Consider the following 15,581-nt stretch of genomic DNA (forward strand, 5'->3'; position numbering starts at 1 on the left):
GGATGGATGGATGGATGGATGGATGGATGGATGGATGGATGGATGGGGAGAAGAAGCAGCATGCAGGTGCTTGGGCATATGTATGCACAAGGGGTGATTTCTGCCTGTGGGAAAAGCTCTCAGTGGGAGAAGAGAGCTCCCTGCAGAGGGTGTGTGCCCCTGAGTCCTCTGTATACCCATCTGTTCATCTGAGTCCCTGTTTGTTGGTGTATATGTGTTGGGGTGCATGCCCTGAGTAGGTGCTTTTAGGGGTATACCTGTAGACCTATGTACATGGGGGCACATTTTTGCACGTGTTTGCATATGTTCTGTGGTTATTTGCAGGTAAGTGTGCATGAGTGCATTTGTATATGTTTGTGTGTATGTGTTTATAGAGGTGGAATAAAGCCCTCTCTGCTCTGAAGGCTATGTTTGATCACTGGATAAGGCATCAAACTACATTAGGCCAGGGTTTCCTGGGGGAAATATAATTCTAGTCCATGTGGGAAGGGGGTGAATCTGCCTGCACACAAACCTGGACATGTCTGTGCATGCACACATGCATGCTTGTGTGTGTGTGTGTGTGTGTGTGTGTGTGTGAGAGAGAGAGAGAGAGAGAGAGAGACAAAGAGACAGAGACCCAGACACAGACACACAGAGAGACAGAGAGAGTGTGTGTGTATAGAAGTGGGTTTTTGAAGGTCTACCCTGTATTATCATGTTTGAAACTAAAGAATGCTAATCCTTTTGATGGAGATGGTGTGGTAGGGCCAGGAGTGGTGGGTGAGGGAAGGAGAATCTGGAACCTTTAAGCAAACCTTGCAGCACTTTCCCATGGTGTGATCTTCCATCTGCTTTTTCATGAATCTGTCCTAGACTTCTCCACAGAGCAGGTGGAGGTACGCGGTGGTCTGAGATTGAGAATCTCAAACATTACACCTCAGTCCCCCTTGGTCCTCTTAGGGCTCCTCAGTCGGAACCCCGGTAAGCATCTCCTAATTTTGTTCCAGAAGACAGAAAACTCTTTGTTGGCATGCTCAACAAGCAACAGTCTGAGGATGACGTCCGCCGGCTCTTTGAGGCCTTCGGAAACATTGAGGAATGCACGATCCTCCGGGGTCCAGATGGCAACAGCAAAGGTAGGAGACGGGCCAATCCAATGAGGGATGTGTGGCCCCCACCTTTAGGGAGTTTCTGCTACGCATCTGGAGAACCCCAGGCAGAACTCATTGCTGCCAGACTGAGCTGGGGGGCTGTGTTGTGAAGGGTTTTCAACCATGTTGAAGCCATGGGTGAAAATGGGTGGGGGAGGCTTCCTGAAGGAGGACAGAGAACAGAATTTAGAAGAGAGGAATGCCTTTGTCCAAGCTCCCACGTGCCAGAGAGCAGGATGGGTCTGGAGTTGACCCATTGGCTAGAGCCTCCTCACCCTCTGTCTCTCCCTCCCTCCTTCCTCCCTCTGCATCTTTTTTCCTGTCTCTGTAGCTCTCAATTCACATGTATTTCCCAGTGTCTTCTTCAGCTCCAGTTTCCCATGATTTGGTTCAGGGTTTGGGACTGAGTAATGTCCAGAGCTCCATTTTCTCACCAGATCACTCTCCTCCCACCCAGGGTGTGCCTTTGTGAAATACTCCTCCCATGCTGAGGCCCAAGCTGCCATTAACGCCCTGCACGGCAGCCAGACCATGCCGGTGAGTGAAGATCCTCAGGTTGGGGTGGAGGGGAGGGCACCCTGGAGGCTAAGTACCCTCTGTCCCCAAATACATGGCTTTCCAGGGCCCCAGAATCCTACCCATCCCTTGAATGCCAAGAATTTAAGTTTACAGTGTGTAATTCTCTGCTGGACACTATCATGACTAGGGGTCTTTGTTTCCATGTTGAGTTTGGAAAGACTCTAGGTTAGGAATACAGTAATGGGGATGGGGGCATGGTATGTACAGTAAGGGGGTGATTGTTAAGATGCAGAACTTGTCATGAATGGAAGACCAATTGGAGATAAGTGCTAGGGACGGGGGCTTGGGACTGAGAAATCAATGCCAGATGTAGGGGCTGTGTCCACAATTACATAGATGCCTTATTCATGGGATCCTAGAATTTAGTGCTAGAAAGAACCACGGAGATAATCTAGGTCGGGAGTAAAATACTTTGCCCAAGATCAAAGAGGTAGCAAGTGTCAGAGTGGAGATTTAAACAAAGATCTTTTTTCGCTTTTTTCTTTTTCATGAACCAGGCTTTCTACACAGTTTTTAATGTCCTGTTGTCATAATCTCCTCTCTTGAAATGTCACCGAGTCCTAGAACTAGAAAAGGCCTCATAGATCAATCATGTAGTCCAAACTTCTCAGTTTATAGATAAGGAAATGAGGCCCAGATTGGGTAATTCAACTGCCCTGGTAGCCAGCCTGTCACACAGTGCCAGGCACACAATAAGAACTGAATAAGTGCTTGTCAACTGACTGAATGGGATTCCAAGCCAGCATTTTATACCATTCTCTTTTGTCTCCATGCCCCAGGATGCCTCAGTCCTGAATTGGTTCCCTGGTCCATCTGGGGTTGGGAGGAGAAAGAGGATTCTCTTCCCTGAGACCACCAGTCATTGCTTGTCACCACCCACTTCTTACACCTGGGTCACTCTCTACTCCTTATCACTTGAAAATACAGTTTTCAACTTGTACCTTACCTGGCATCTCTGAAATACACATGCGACCTTTTTCTTTTAACTTTTTTAGTATATTTATGAGAATGTTACTGCTAGACATTATAGGGAAAATAAGGGTTAAAATAAAATCAATTGGAGATGTTTAATATATATATATATATATATATTTTAAAAAGCTATGGTATAGGTGTCCTTGGTCTTCATGGAAATGTCTATTGGTTTGGGCTGTTCTTAGCCCTTTTAAATGATCCATTCCTTAGGGGCATTAAGAGCCAGTCTTATTCAAGCCCTCCTTTACTCTCTGATGTTCCACTAGGCCCATAGGATTGGCCTATATCTAAGAGGGCCTCCAGACACTTTGAGTGTCCCCTCACCTTGAAGCATTTCCTCACAGGTTGGGTTTTCAGTGTTAGGGATAGAGACCTAAGAGCCAGGGATAGGGACAGAGGAAGGGAATACAGGACTGAGTTTTGCATAGAGGAGGCTGAATATTGGTGATGAGACCTGAGTACCAAAAACCAAGATAAAGACCTCAGTGTCCAGGATGGAAATTGTATGTTAGGTGAAGGATGCAGGGAAAAGCTTAAGGATAGAAGCTAAGGATTGCAGTAGGGGCTTTGGGTCAGGGACCAGGACTCTGTGTGAGGAATGAAAACTCAGAGTTAAAGGTATGGGTTAAAGGTCAGGACGGGTGATCAATGTTGGATATGGAAACCAGAGCTTAGAATGAGGGCTCTTTCTTTGAGGTGGGGAGATAAGAAGTTAAGGGTTTTAAACAAGGGCAGAAAGCAATCAGCTCTATCTCCTCAATACTATCCAACATGTATTCCATGTGCCTAACACAGAGTCTGGCACATAGCAGGTTATTGGGGAAGTAGACTGAAATTCAGTACTTGGAAATTTAAAGACTTTCGGAATGGGAATCAATGGAACAGTTCAGGTTCCTTAAGTGTTATCCTTCTTGATTTAGAAAAAAAGAAAAAGAAACCGATTTTTTTCAAAGTACAGAAAAACCAAATATGACTTTAGGTGTATGAAAGTGAGTGTCTGGTATGTTGTACATTGTGTAATTTTGTGCATTACTATGTGATTGTGTGGTTCTGTTATATTGTGGGTACATGCACACAGAGAGGTGACAATCAGACACCTGCCAATTTGACCTCCCTCTCAAGAAAGAGCTGCACCTGCCCCTCCTAACCTCCATCAATACCATCAACTCAAGCTCTCCCAGGGAAGAAGTCATTTTTATGCCCTGATCTCCTCCAGCCAGGCAGGGGAAAGAGGCAGGTGCTTGGGTAAAGAAACCAAACAGACAAGAAGTAACACTGGAGCAGAATCTTGTTTGGGGTGCACTTGTATGAGGGAGGCCCACAAGTTTCTAGAAACACACCTCAGATTTGTTCCTTGTTATCTTAGGCAAGTCACTTAACCTTTATGAAGCTCAGTTTTTCTATCTGTAAAATGGGGATAATGAAACCAGCGCTTCCTAGTTCACAGAGTTGCAGTAAGGATTCAATGAAATACTGGATGTGAAAATTCTAGGAAATTCTATAAAAATCACATTGGAATCAGTATTGGAAGAGAGCTTAAAGGGTGTCAAGTCTAACCTGTACCTGACCCAGATTCTGTACCACACACAACTCCTGACTTGGAGACCTCTAGTGAAAAGGGAATTAATCCTGATTTTGGACAATGCTGATTGTTAGGAAGGTAGGGAAGGTTAGGATGGTATATCAAGGCTAAATCTGTCCCTCTACAAGTTCTATCTATTGCTCCTAATTCTAATAAGGGAAAAAAGCCTTAGAGATAGAGGGGCCTTAGAGGATATCTCTAGTTTCAATTCCCAGCCCAAGTCATCTCTACAAATGAGGAAACTGAGCTTCAATGAGGTGAAATAATTTGTCAAAGGTCACATAGCTTAATAAGTATAAGAGTCAGGATTCCTACCCTGCTCTGATTCCTAATCCATCTTTCTTCCTACTATACATGGAACCAATTATACTATAGCAACTGAGTACTCTGAGTATTCTTCTCTGCTGATATATAGACATAGAAACAGATATAGACATGGACATACATAAATGTAGACATAGACATAGACACAGACAGACATAGACATAGCTATACATAGGCAAACACAAACATAGACATAGAGATAGACATAGACAGACATAAACACAGACATAGACATAGGCAGACATAAACAAGACATAAAGACATAGACATAGACGTCGACAGACATAGATATAGACGTAGACAGACATAGACATAGGCAGACATAAACATAGACATAGACGTAGACGTAGATGTAGACACAGACACAGACACAGACAGGAAATGATAGCTCTGTTCCAATCCCATACCATCCTGACTCCCATAGACATTCATTTTTGTGGAAATGCGGATAAGTTATAACCAGACCCTTGATTTCGTGAGCATTAGAATTCCCAAAGGAACTTCCTCTACCAATATACATCAACACCTTCTCTACGAGTCTTAGGGACTTGCCCAAAGCACTGAGAGGTCAAGTGCTTTATCCATGGTCACATAACCAGTATGGGTCAAAGGCAGGACTTGATGCCAGGTCTTCCTCTAATTAGGAGTCCCGCTAGATATCCATGATATCACAATGTCTCTTGGATAGGTATATATCAACAATAAATAAATACACAGACAGATAGATAATAGATAAAACAGCTTATGTTTATTTCTAAGCTCAAGGTCACTATGCATACAAATGTGAATGTATATGTAAAAACTTGACACTTAGAAATAAACCTAAGCTCACCTGTGGTTTGGGTTTTATAAGAGAAACATAAAGTTAAGTAGAATCCAGGTGTCTAGATTCCTCTCCTGATGTCCTTTCTCCTATATCATAGCTGCTTATGTCTATGCAGGTGAGAACTCATACCTTCCACTTTCAATTCATTTTCTTCTCTTTGCTGGGAAAAGGAGGAAGATGGCCAGGCTAGTGAGAAAAGGAGGGCCCCAACTCCACACAATTCACATGACACACTCACTAAGTCAGCATTAATTAAGTGCCTCCTCTGTACCCAGCACTTGTACAGGACCCTGGGGATATAACAAAGAGAAGGAATGATACAGCCTCTCTTCTCATAGAGCTGCAACTTGTTGGTAATAAAGGTGTTGGCCATAAGTCGGCCAAGAGAGAGTCTCAAAGGGTATGCCCACATACAGCAGAGTAGCTAGGTAGAGAGGTAATGGAGGGGAGAGGGAAGAAAGGGAGCAGTAAAGGGGTAAGGGGGCACAGATAGAGTCAAGACCAAAGCAATAATTCAGGGAAAGCAGAAGATAGACCAAAAGGAGAGTCCACATGATGTAAAAAGCCCACAACATCTTGCAATATTGTAATATTTGTCCATTCATCCTTTCACTCAACAAACATTTATTAAATACATACCATATGTTGGAGACCTGAGCTAGGTGTTGGAGACACAAAGTTTAGATAAGATTCATTATCTGTCCTTGTGAAACTTACAATCCACTAAAGAAAGCTTAGTTAGTTGAGAAATCTAGAATAAGGGTTCTTAACCTTTTTATGCCATGGACCCCTTCAGGTGAAGCCTATGGCCCCCTTCTCAGAATAATGCTTTTAACTGCATAAAATAAAACACACAGGATTACAGAGGAAACCAATTATGTTAGAATACAGTTATCAAAATATTAAAATAAAAATTCATGGATCTTAGGTTAAGAACCCTAATTAGAGGTAGTGTGGTATAGGGGATGGACTGCTGGACTCAGGGTCAAGAAGAACTGAGTTCAAGTCCTGCCTCAGACACTTAAATAGCTGTGTGACCCTGGGCAAGTTACTCAACCTCTCTGGGTCTGTTTTCTCATCTGAGAAAGGGAAGGGGGAATTGGATTTGATGGCCTCTAAGGGCCCTTCCAGCCCTAATGCTATGATCCTATGATCTGTGGCTTTTAAACTAAGATGTTTGGGGCTCACCCAACCCTTAAAGGTGTCATTTCATTTTCTCATTCTCCTAATGGGAGAGCCATAAATAGCACCATCAAGCACCCCTGGCAGCAGGGACTGAGTATGACTCAGAGAATCACAGACTTGCAGATTTAAGAGCTAGGAGAGACCTTAGAAGTCATTTAGGTCACCACTGTAATTTCACAGGTTAGGAAACCAGTTGTTTTCCTTCACCCTTGTTCCCATCCTGGCCTTTAATTCCTATCCCTGAAAAGTGGCTTGACTAAGACATTTTAATAAACATTTGTAATAAACAAAGTGAGAGAGATACATGAGGGAAAGAGCCAGTCAGGAAACAACAAAAAGCACCCCCCCCTTTTTTTTTTTGCTTTTTGGAGGGCAATTAGGATTAAGTGACTTGCCCAAGGTCACACGGCTAGTTTTTGTGTTAAGTGTCTGAGGCCAGATTTGAACTCGGGTCCTCCTGACTCCGGGGCCGGTGCTCTATTCACCGCGCCACCTCGCCGCCCCAAAGCAAAAAGCTTTTGACATGTCTTTCCTAGGGTTCCTTTTCTTGAGATTTCTCTTCTCCTTTAGCCCCCAGAACCCCAGAATTACCTGGGACTACTCCCTTAGGTTTGTCGAGACAAATTAGTTTGGTTTGCTTGTTGGAAAGACCTTCACAAAGTACCTAATAAAATGCACAGAAACTGATGGTTCCCTTCATTCAGATGTCTTGTTCTCTTCTTAATGTGCTCTCTCATAGTTCCATTGGGCTTCAAAAGGAGTCATTTCCCCCCATTCCTATGTACTGTCTGAATCCAGTCCCACATCACACACCTCACATTATAGAGCATTTTAAGCTTTATGAAGCATTTTGCTCACAATATCACATCACATCCCTTCAAGATAGGAAGTATAAGATTCCTTTGCCCAGGTTACAGGTGAGTAAACTGAGGCTATGAGAGATTAGATGCCCTATTCATAATTACATAGCTAGCCAGTTGTTAGGGCTAGAGTGGATCTATGGCCTGGTAAAGCCCCCCTTCTTTCCTTCTCTTCCTACTGGGATTCAGGTCTGGTGTCAGTACCTATCCCTATGATTATTAGTGAATCCCTTTCAACCAGCCTTGCTTGTGACCTTTTCTTGTCAGGGTCAACCAATGCTAACTTACCCTCAATAGCTAACATTTATCTCTGCCTTTAAAGTTTGCAAAGAACTTTGCATACATTTGATCCTCATACTAACCCTAGGAGCTAGGTACTATTATTATCCCCATTTTACATATTAAGAAACCAAGGATGAGAGAGGTTAAGTGACTTGCCCAGGGGCCACACAGCTATTAAGTGACTGAAGCAGAATTGGAACTCAGGTCTTCCTATCTTCAATTCTAGTACTCTATCCACTATGCCTTCCCATTTCAAAATCCCTACCCCAATACTGGACTTTCCATTGTCCAGTGTCCTATCATAAGGGGTGCTGCGTTATTAGTAGAACTGAGATGATGGACATATCATGAGACCAGTGAATGGAATGCCCACACCCTATCCAGTCCAGATTGCCAGATCTGACAACCACCTAGGTCACATTTTGACGGCTCATCCATAACACTTAACATCCTCCACTCTATCCTAATGCCTTACAATACAGCAGTACCATCAAATGCTCACAAGTTAGTTGCATTTTCATCATAGGCAAAAGTTTTGCCAGTGCAGAATGTCATTCTCAGCCCCATGCCTTGGCTTTTGTAATGTTTGAAAAGTGGGACTGACCTGAGCAACTTTGATACCTCTGCTGCTCAGTGATTCTAAGATCCAGTGCCTGGGGCAGGGTCAGAAATGGATATTCACCAACAGTTGGCATTGGCAAAAAATATACTGGACCTTGTACTGGCCCCAGGGAAAATAACAATGCCATCTTATGTTAAAGCTGGAAAAGACCTCAGAGGTCATAGACCTCTTCATTTCCCAGAGGAAGAAACAGGCATAGGAAAAAGTGACTTTCCAGGTCTCACCATTATGGTCTTACAATACTGAGAACATTTTAGGCAGTTTCCACTCAAAGTAGAGGTAATGTGGCAGAAGAAACCCAGCTCTGGAATCAGGAAGATCTGGATGAAAGTCCTGCTTCTTACACAGACTAACTGCATGACAAGTCACTGAAACTCTTAAGGACCTCAGGCAAGATAATAAATATAGAGATGCTGACAATGAGCTTTGGTGGAGGGAGTTTCCATATAGGGAGCTCCTCATCCTGAAGAAATCTCAGGTCTGGACAGAAGAAAAAGCAAAACAAAAACCTTCCTCTCAAGCTGGTTGTAAAGAAAGTTCCTTGTAAACCTTTGTCTTTAAATTTAAGAGATTACCCTTTTGATTGTGGGTGGGGAACAGCAAGAGAAAGGATTGAGTTGATAACTCACATTCTGATCATACTTTGCACACAAATCACTTTCTTCAAAATAATCACTTCACTAGTCAGTGCCAGAGCTAAGATTTGAACCCAGTCTCCTGACTGCAAATCCTGTTCTTTTCACTGTGCCCAGAAGCCTCTGCCATTTTTTCCAAGAATTGAAGGTCAGATTTCCCACTCAGTTCACAAGGGGATGGACTCTAGATTCTAGACTTTATTTCAAGGCCACTGACAGGTCAAGAAATTAGTTTTTGCCACCAAGGCCCCAGGGTCGGGGATTAGGAAAAGAAGAGAGCTCACACCATCCACTCCCATTCATTTTCTTCTGTTTGCTGGGAAAAGGGTGGAAGAGAGCCAGGCTAGTGAGAAAAGGAGGGCCCCAACTCAACACAATTCATATGACACACTCACAGCCTACTTACATACACACATATATATGCATATGCACACATGCTCACACACATGTTGCCAGTAACATAGGAAAAATAGTATGCTTCGGGAATTGGAGATAGAAGAGAATGCTGGTCAGTCTTACATGCTCCCTTCCCCCACTTCTGATGAGACACTGTGTTCCTCTTGAAGGATGTGTCACCATGGTAGGGAGTCAGAGAATAGGAAGGGAGATGATTTATTTGACCCAATCTACTCAGTTAAATTGTATCTATCAAGCTTGTTTCCAATTTTCTTTACCTAGAAAAGGCTGCTTCATGAGCATCAGACATATACATATATGTGCATTGACACTTAACACATAGATGCACAGGTGTGTACACACACACACACATTCCCACACAAATACAAACAAAGCCATAAACAAGTCCTAAGAGTAGGATTCTTTATAAGGGATAGAAGAAGGAAAATCTGTCTATGGGAAAGGCCTTGTCCTTTCAGAGAAGAAAGGAGGAAGGATTGGGGCTGAGCAGAATAGGGAGTTAGGGAGGAAGTTCAGTTCCAGGAAATGAAAGGGGGAGAAGAGGAAAGGGTGGAGTCATGGATGAGATAGAGGAAGGGAAGGTAGAAGGTAGGGTGGAGGCATGACAAGGAAGGAAAGACTGGGGCAAAGAGAGGGGCTGAGTCTCAATGGGATTTCCTCTGCCTTGAGAAGGTTTAGGTCCTGAACAGGAGATCGCAGCCCACTCGGTTCCCCTGCAGTAGCTCTGGGCTCCACTATTTGCAGTTACTGATCCAGAGTGTGTCCATACTACAGACTCATTAGAGCCCACGCCCAGTAATCATTAGCAGGAATTGTGTGCATTAGGCAATTCATTGGTCAAAGCGCCATCATTATGAGCAGGATCTGGGAGGATCAATGACTCTCCCAACTCCAAAATCCATCCATTTGCCAAGAATAAAAACAAGACTGGGAGGGGGAGCAAAGAGGGCAGATTATGATATAATTCGCCTGATTTGGAACTTCATATCACAAGAAATCTTTCTTTCCCACCCCCTACAACAGCTAGACTCCCCAGCCCATCTTCCAGTACAGATCTAGGAATAATCATGATTACAGCAATCAATGCTCTGTACAGAGAGGCAGGATGTTGTGATGGAAAGAATAGTAGATTTGTGGTACAAAGACCTGTACCTGGGTTCAAATCCTAGGTCTACTACATGCTAAGCTGGGTGATGTTGCCTAAGTTACCAGTCCTTAGTTTCCCAATCTGTAAAATGAAGGGCCTGGTCACTGGTGATTTCCAATGGTCCCTTCCAATTAACTAAAGTCTATGATCCTACCTCAGGTATATCCTATTTCAGGCCTTTTCTACTTTCCAAATTATTTCATGTCATTTTCCATGACTCATAACTCTCCTGGGAGATTTTACAGGTGGGGCAATTAAGGTTGTAGGTGTTAAATGACTTGGGCAAAATCATTTAACAAGTTAGTAATGTGTCAAATTTTATGTTATATAAGGGGATAGAGTGTTGGGCCTGGAATTAGGAAGACTCATCTTCCTGAGTCCAAATTTGGTCTCAGACACTTACTAGCTGTGTGACCCTGGGTAAGTCACTTAACCCTGTTTGTCTCAGTTTCCTCATCTATAAAATGAGCTGGAGAAGGAAATGGCAAACCACTCCCGTATCTTTGCCAAGAAACTCCAAATAGGGTCATGAAGAATCAGACACAATAGAAAAATGACTGAAAAACAAAAATAAATTATATAATTACTATGCCATATATACACTTGTTTATATGTAAATTATGTGTGTGTGTAGATACATGGGCGATATCAAGAAAGGGTTTGACAGAGAGACAGAGCAAAAAGACAGAGAGAATTTTAATTTACTGAGTACAAAGTGATTTGTTATCCAGGACTAGAACCCAGATCTCCTGATTCCTGGAATAGGCCTCAATCCAGCATCTTTCAGTAAGCCTCCTCATTCTCTGTTGCCCTGGGGCCGAGAAGTTCTAGAGTGATTTGGAAGCAAGGAAAGGTGGCCAGTCAGATGACTAAATGTGTAGATGAGCTCTGAATATACAGCTTGAACATCCTAGGCTCTTATCTTTTTTTATTCTTTTTGGAGGGGGGAAGGTAGGGCAATTGTGGTTAAGTGACTTGCCCAAGGTGGAAGGGGTAGCTTTGTGTTAAGTGTCTGAGGGCGAATTTGAACTCAGATCCTCCTAGACACCCCAAGGCTCTTATATTCTTGTTCCCTCTGCTTGAGTCCAGAGAGATCCTGGTATCATTGGCATTAATTTTAGCCAGATCATACTATTTTAAAGACTGAAGCCACTCCACACCAGTCCATCACTGGTGGATTCTGTATACTGGGGTTGCGGACTATAGCCCTGGACTCCCCTTTTATCCACACTTCCTCTTATCCCACCAATGTGCTCACAGAAAGCCTGAGTCAGCCTGGGTAGTATGGTGAAAAGAGCACTGGATTTGGAATTAGGAGACCAAAGTTTGAATCTTGCCTCAGACACTTATTAGCTGTGTGACTCTGGAAAGTCATTTTAACTCTCTGGACCTCACTTTAGTCATCTATAAAATGGAATGGCAGGATTAGGTGACCTCTAAGGTCTCTTCTCCCTCAGATGGTCTAAGAATCAGGATAACCAAATGTACCATTGGAATCGCTACAATTAGATTAGGGGAATTTTGAAGATATGGTTGATCCACTCTTGTTAAATCTGAACCATTGTTTCCTTTGCCCAGATAATAGGAAAGATATCATACTTTGACATAAGAGATTCTCTAGGATTCCCAAAATCCTAGAGAGAACAAGAATTTCCCCAAGGGAAACCATCTCAATCCAGTCACCAGAAAAGAAGGGGAGGGAGATGTTCAGAACCAGGGGCATAATCCATGTCAAAAAGGGAGATGCTCATGCCTGGGGGAAGGAGACAGAAAGAGAGGGAAAGAAAGAGGGAGGGAGGCAGGCCTCAGTTGGAATCTGTCTCACAGTCTCTCCTCCTCCACTTACTTCAGGGAGCTTCATCCAGCCTGGTCGTCAAGTTTGCTGACACGGACAAGGAGCGCACAATGAGGCGGATGCAACAAATGGCGGGCCAGATGGGCATGTTCAACCCCATGGCCATCCAGTTCGGGGCATATGGAGCCTATGCACAGGCAGTAAGTGTAGAAATGGTTCTGGGACAGGAGAGGTGACAGCTAGGGTGGTGGTGGATAGGGGAAAACAATGTAGAAATTAGCAAAGGAGGGCTCCAGGGAGTTACTAGGATCTATCCTGGGGGCCCCATGTCTAATTCTCTGTTTGGAGAACAACCAGAGGGAAGAGGAGAATCATGGGCCCTAACTTCAGGGAGCCCCTGCTCTGTTACTAGGATTGAGAGAGTTCATGATGGAGGAAGCCCTAGTCTGATGGGAGAGATAGAGCTCCTAGCCCAGTGTGGCCCCAATTCAATATTTTTTTTTGGTGGGGGGAGGGAGGAGGAGGAAGGGAGTAAGGGGGAAGAATGTCTTTGGAGAGTCCCTTGTTTGGGTGGGCAAACAAGAAAGCCACTCCCACTCTCCAGGAATCAAATAGGTAAAAACAGTGCAAATAACTACAATGCAAATAGACTAATTAACTGAAGCTCTGAGAGACTGGCTAAGGAGGTGATTCAAGTATTGTGGGGTTAATCGGGGCAAGATTCTTTAAGGAGGGAGGTTTAATCCATTGATTCAACATAATGTTTATTATGTCTACCATGAGCAAAAGCATTATGGTAGCTGCTGGGGATACAGAGAAGGAAAGCAAAAACAGAAACAAGACAATCCCTGACCTGCCTACAAGAAGTTGACATTCTTCTAGGAGCAACCATTCTGAAGAGGAAGAACATGGATTGGGAGAAGAGGGGTGGGGCCGGGGGGGCGGGGGATGGGGAAGTTGAGAGAATAATTCTCACTGGGGAAAAGAGCCTTCCAGAAGGGGCAGAAGTGAAAATTGAGAGTGACTCCTTTGTCTGGAATGGTACATTACCTAGCTCAGTTGGAAGAATGTATTGGGGGGCCTAATGAAAAAGAAAGCTGGAGAACCTGGAGGCTAGGTAGGTAGGTATGTATAGATGGTGGGTATCAAGGGGAATTTGTAGGCAGAATAAGAAATAATTATTATTGTTATTATCATTATGTCCCACATCTGTGTAGCGCTTTAAGCCGCTTTCATGGGCATTGCTTCATTTTCTGCTTACAACAGCCTCACAATGTTGGCAAGGCAGGGATCATTACCCCTGTTTTACACAGGGGAAAACTGAAGCTCAGAAAGATTTTCAGGATCTTAGATCTAGGTTTGGAAGAGACCTCAGAGATCCCTGAATCCAACTTTCTCATTTTACCAATGAGGTCCCAAAGGACCTTAAGGGACTTGCCCAAGGTCCCATGGCTAGGAAATGGTAAAGTAGGACAAGAATTCAGGACGAGAAAGAAAACTCATCAGCCACTCCCAACAATCCCTTTTTATATCCTCTTCCTTCCTTCATATTAATGCTCCCTCTTATGTGCCCAGTGCCTCTCTCATTCTATACCTAATCCCATTCTAAACTCATTCACACCTAGGTGCTGATAAATGATAGGACTAGGCATATAACAAGCCCCTTTCCCTCCTTCCCATACTCCCATCCTAGGAAAATACACATTTTCCTAGTGACAGTGTCTTAACTCAAAGGAATACAGATATAACAGTGGGATATCAGGTCCCCTGACAGGCTGTGAAGGGGGCATTTCCTGGTGGCCCTCTCATAACAGATATTTGAATGTCTCCTCTGCTAATCAATAATAGAGATGGGTCTACTAAAAGCCAATAAAATGGGGAAATACAGTTTTGTTGTTGTTAATTAGAATGAGAGAAGTAAAGGCAGAGTTCATCATTTCATTGTCTTTGGGGTCAGTTTTGCCCAGGGTTTCTGGATTCTATAGCCCTGCAGACATATAAGGAATTATTTCTCATGATATCATGTAACCAGAGAGGTCTTCTAGTATCCTGCAAGATGTACAAGGCTTAGAGGAAAGAGAGACTTGGAGTACACTATTGTTTCTCACATTTAGCAGCTTGTACCACCCTGGACAAATCACGTAACTTCCCTAAGTCTTAGTTTTCTCATCTGTGCAATGAGGATGATACCTTATAATGCCATAGAAATGTGAATAGCTGTTTTATGTCAGATCCTAATTATAACCCAACAAGTCAGAGGCAGGGATAGTGAGGAATAGAGCTGAAATTATCCAGGAGGGGATATCCAGCTGTGTGACATGCCCCATCTGATTACTGATGACCTTAGCTTTCATTTCACTGAGGATATAGAGCCCAAAGGAGCTTTTGAGGCCACCTAGTCCTCCCCCTCATTTTACAGATGGGGAAACTGAGGTTAAGAATGGACACAGCCAGGGTTACAGTCAGGAAGTGGCAGACAGGCTGTGAATCCCAATGCTCTTTCTAATGGACCATGCCACTGTGACCTAGAGATCAGAAGTACAGAGCTTCCTGAGATCAAAAATCAAACCCCTGGCTCCTAGACTTGCCAGCTTTCTTTGGTTTCCTCATGGGTTCTACCTTTCTCCCCATCTTCTTCAGAATAGGTAGTTGAATATCCTAAGTAAACTTGACTCCATTGTAAGGGACTGTGAGGATATCAAGTGTACACAGTTGGAGCATCTCACAAAGTAAAATTCACATACTCAGTCGGCTAGTCATGGGACCAAGGGGAATCTCACCATAGCCCTGCCTGCTGGAATAACCTGTTATCACCACATCCTCCCTTTGGCCTTAACATCTGAAGTCACGATTCTTTGGGTTAATCAATCCGATAGTCAATAAATATTTATTAAGATCTATTATGCGCCTGGCACTATGCTACCTAAACACCTAACTTCTATCTTCTAGTCCTTGGGTGAAATGCTGCCTTGGTCACTAGGAGCTGTGAAACTCTGGACAAGTGACTTCCCTTTTCTGAGCTTCAGTTTCCTCAACTGTAAAATGAAGGAGTTGAACCAGATTTCTAAAGTTCCTTCCAGCTTTTAACATTCTACGATTCTTTGAGACTGACCTTAGGCACTAGTCACTGGACATGTAAAGTTTCCTTTTTGCTGTGCTCTTGTGCTCTTGTGCTCTCTCTCTCTCTCTCTCTCTCTCTCTCTCTCTCTCTCTCTCTCT

At 43.5% G+C, this 15,581-nt stretch overlaps 1 protein-coding gene across 10 annotated transcripts in view; it reads left to right on the plus strand.

Annotated features, from left to right (window-relative positions):
* CELF4 (CUGBP Elav-like family member 4) overlaps nucleotides 1-15,581 on the plus strand; it is a 599,657-nt gene that overhangs the window by 537,697 nt on the left and 46,379 nt on the right. For 3 of the 10 annotated variants that reach the window (XM_069075661.1, XM_069075605.1, XM_069075622.1), the window contains exons 5-7: nucleotides 990-1,118; nucleotides 1,591-1,670; nucleotides 12,419-12,562. In XM_069075661.1, coding sequence (XP_068931762.1) covers nucleotides 990-1,118; nucleotides 1,591-1,670; nucleotides 12,419-12,562 — 353 coding nt within the window. Of the gene's footprint in view, nucleotides 1-989; nucleotides 1,119-1,590; nucleotides 1,671-12,418; nucleotides 12,569-15,581 lie in introns of all 10 variants that reach the window. The other 7 variants (XM_069075597.1, XM_069075628.1, XM_069075646.1 and 4 more) reach the window with 3 other exon arrangements.

Source organism: Petaurus breviceps, unplaced genomic scaffold (assembly GCF_028583685.1).
Source record: "Petaurus breviceps papuanus isolate PSGF00001 unplaced genomic scaffold, PetGlider_PUasm1.0 151, whole genome shotgun sequence".
NCBI lineage: Eukaryota > Metazoa > Chordata > Mammalia > Diprotodontia > Petauridae > Petaurus > Petaurus breviceps.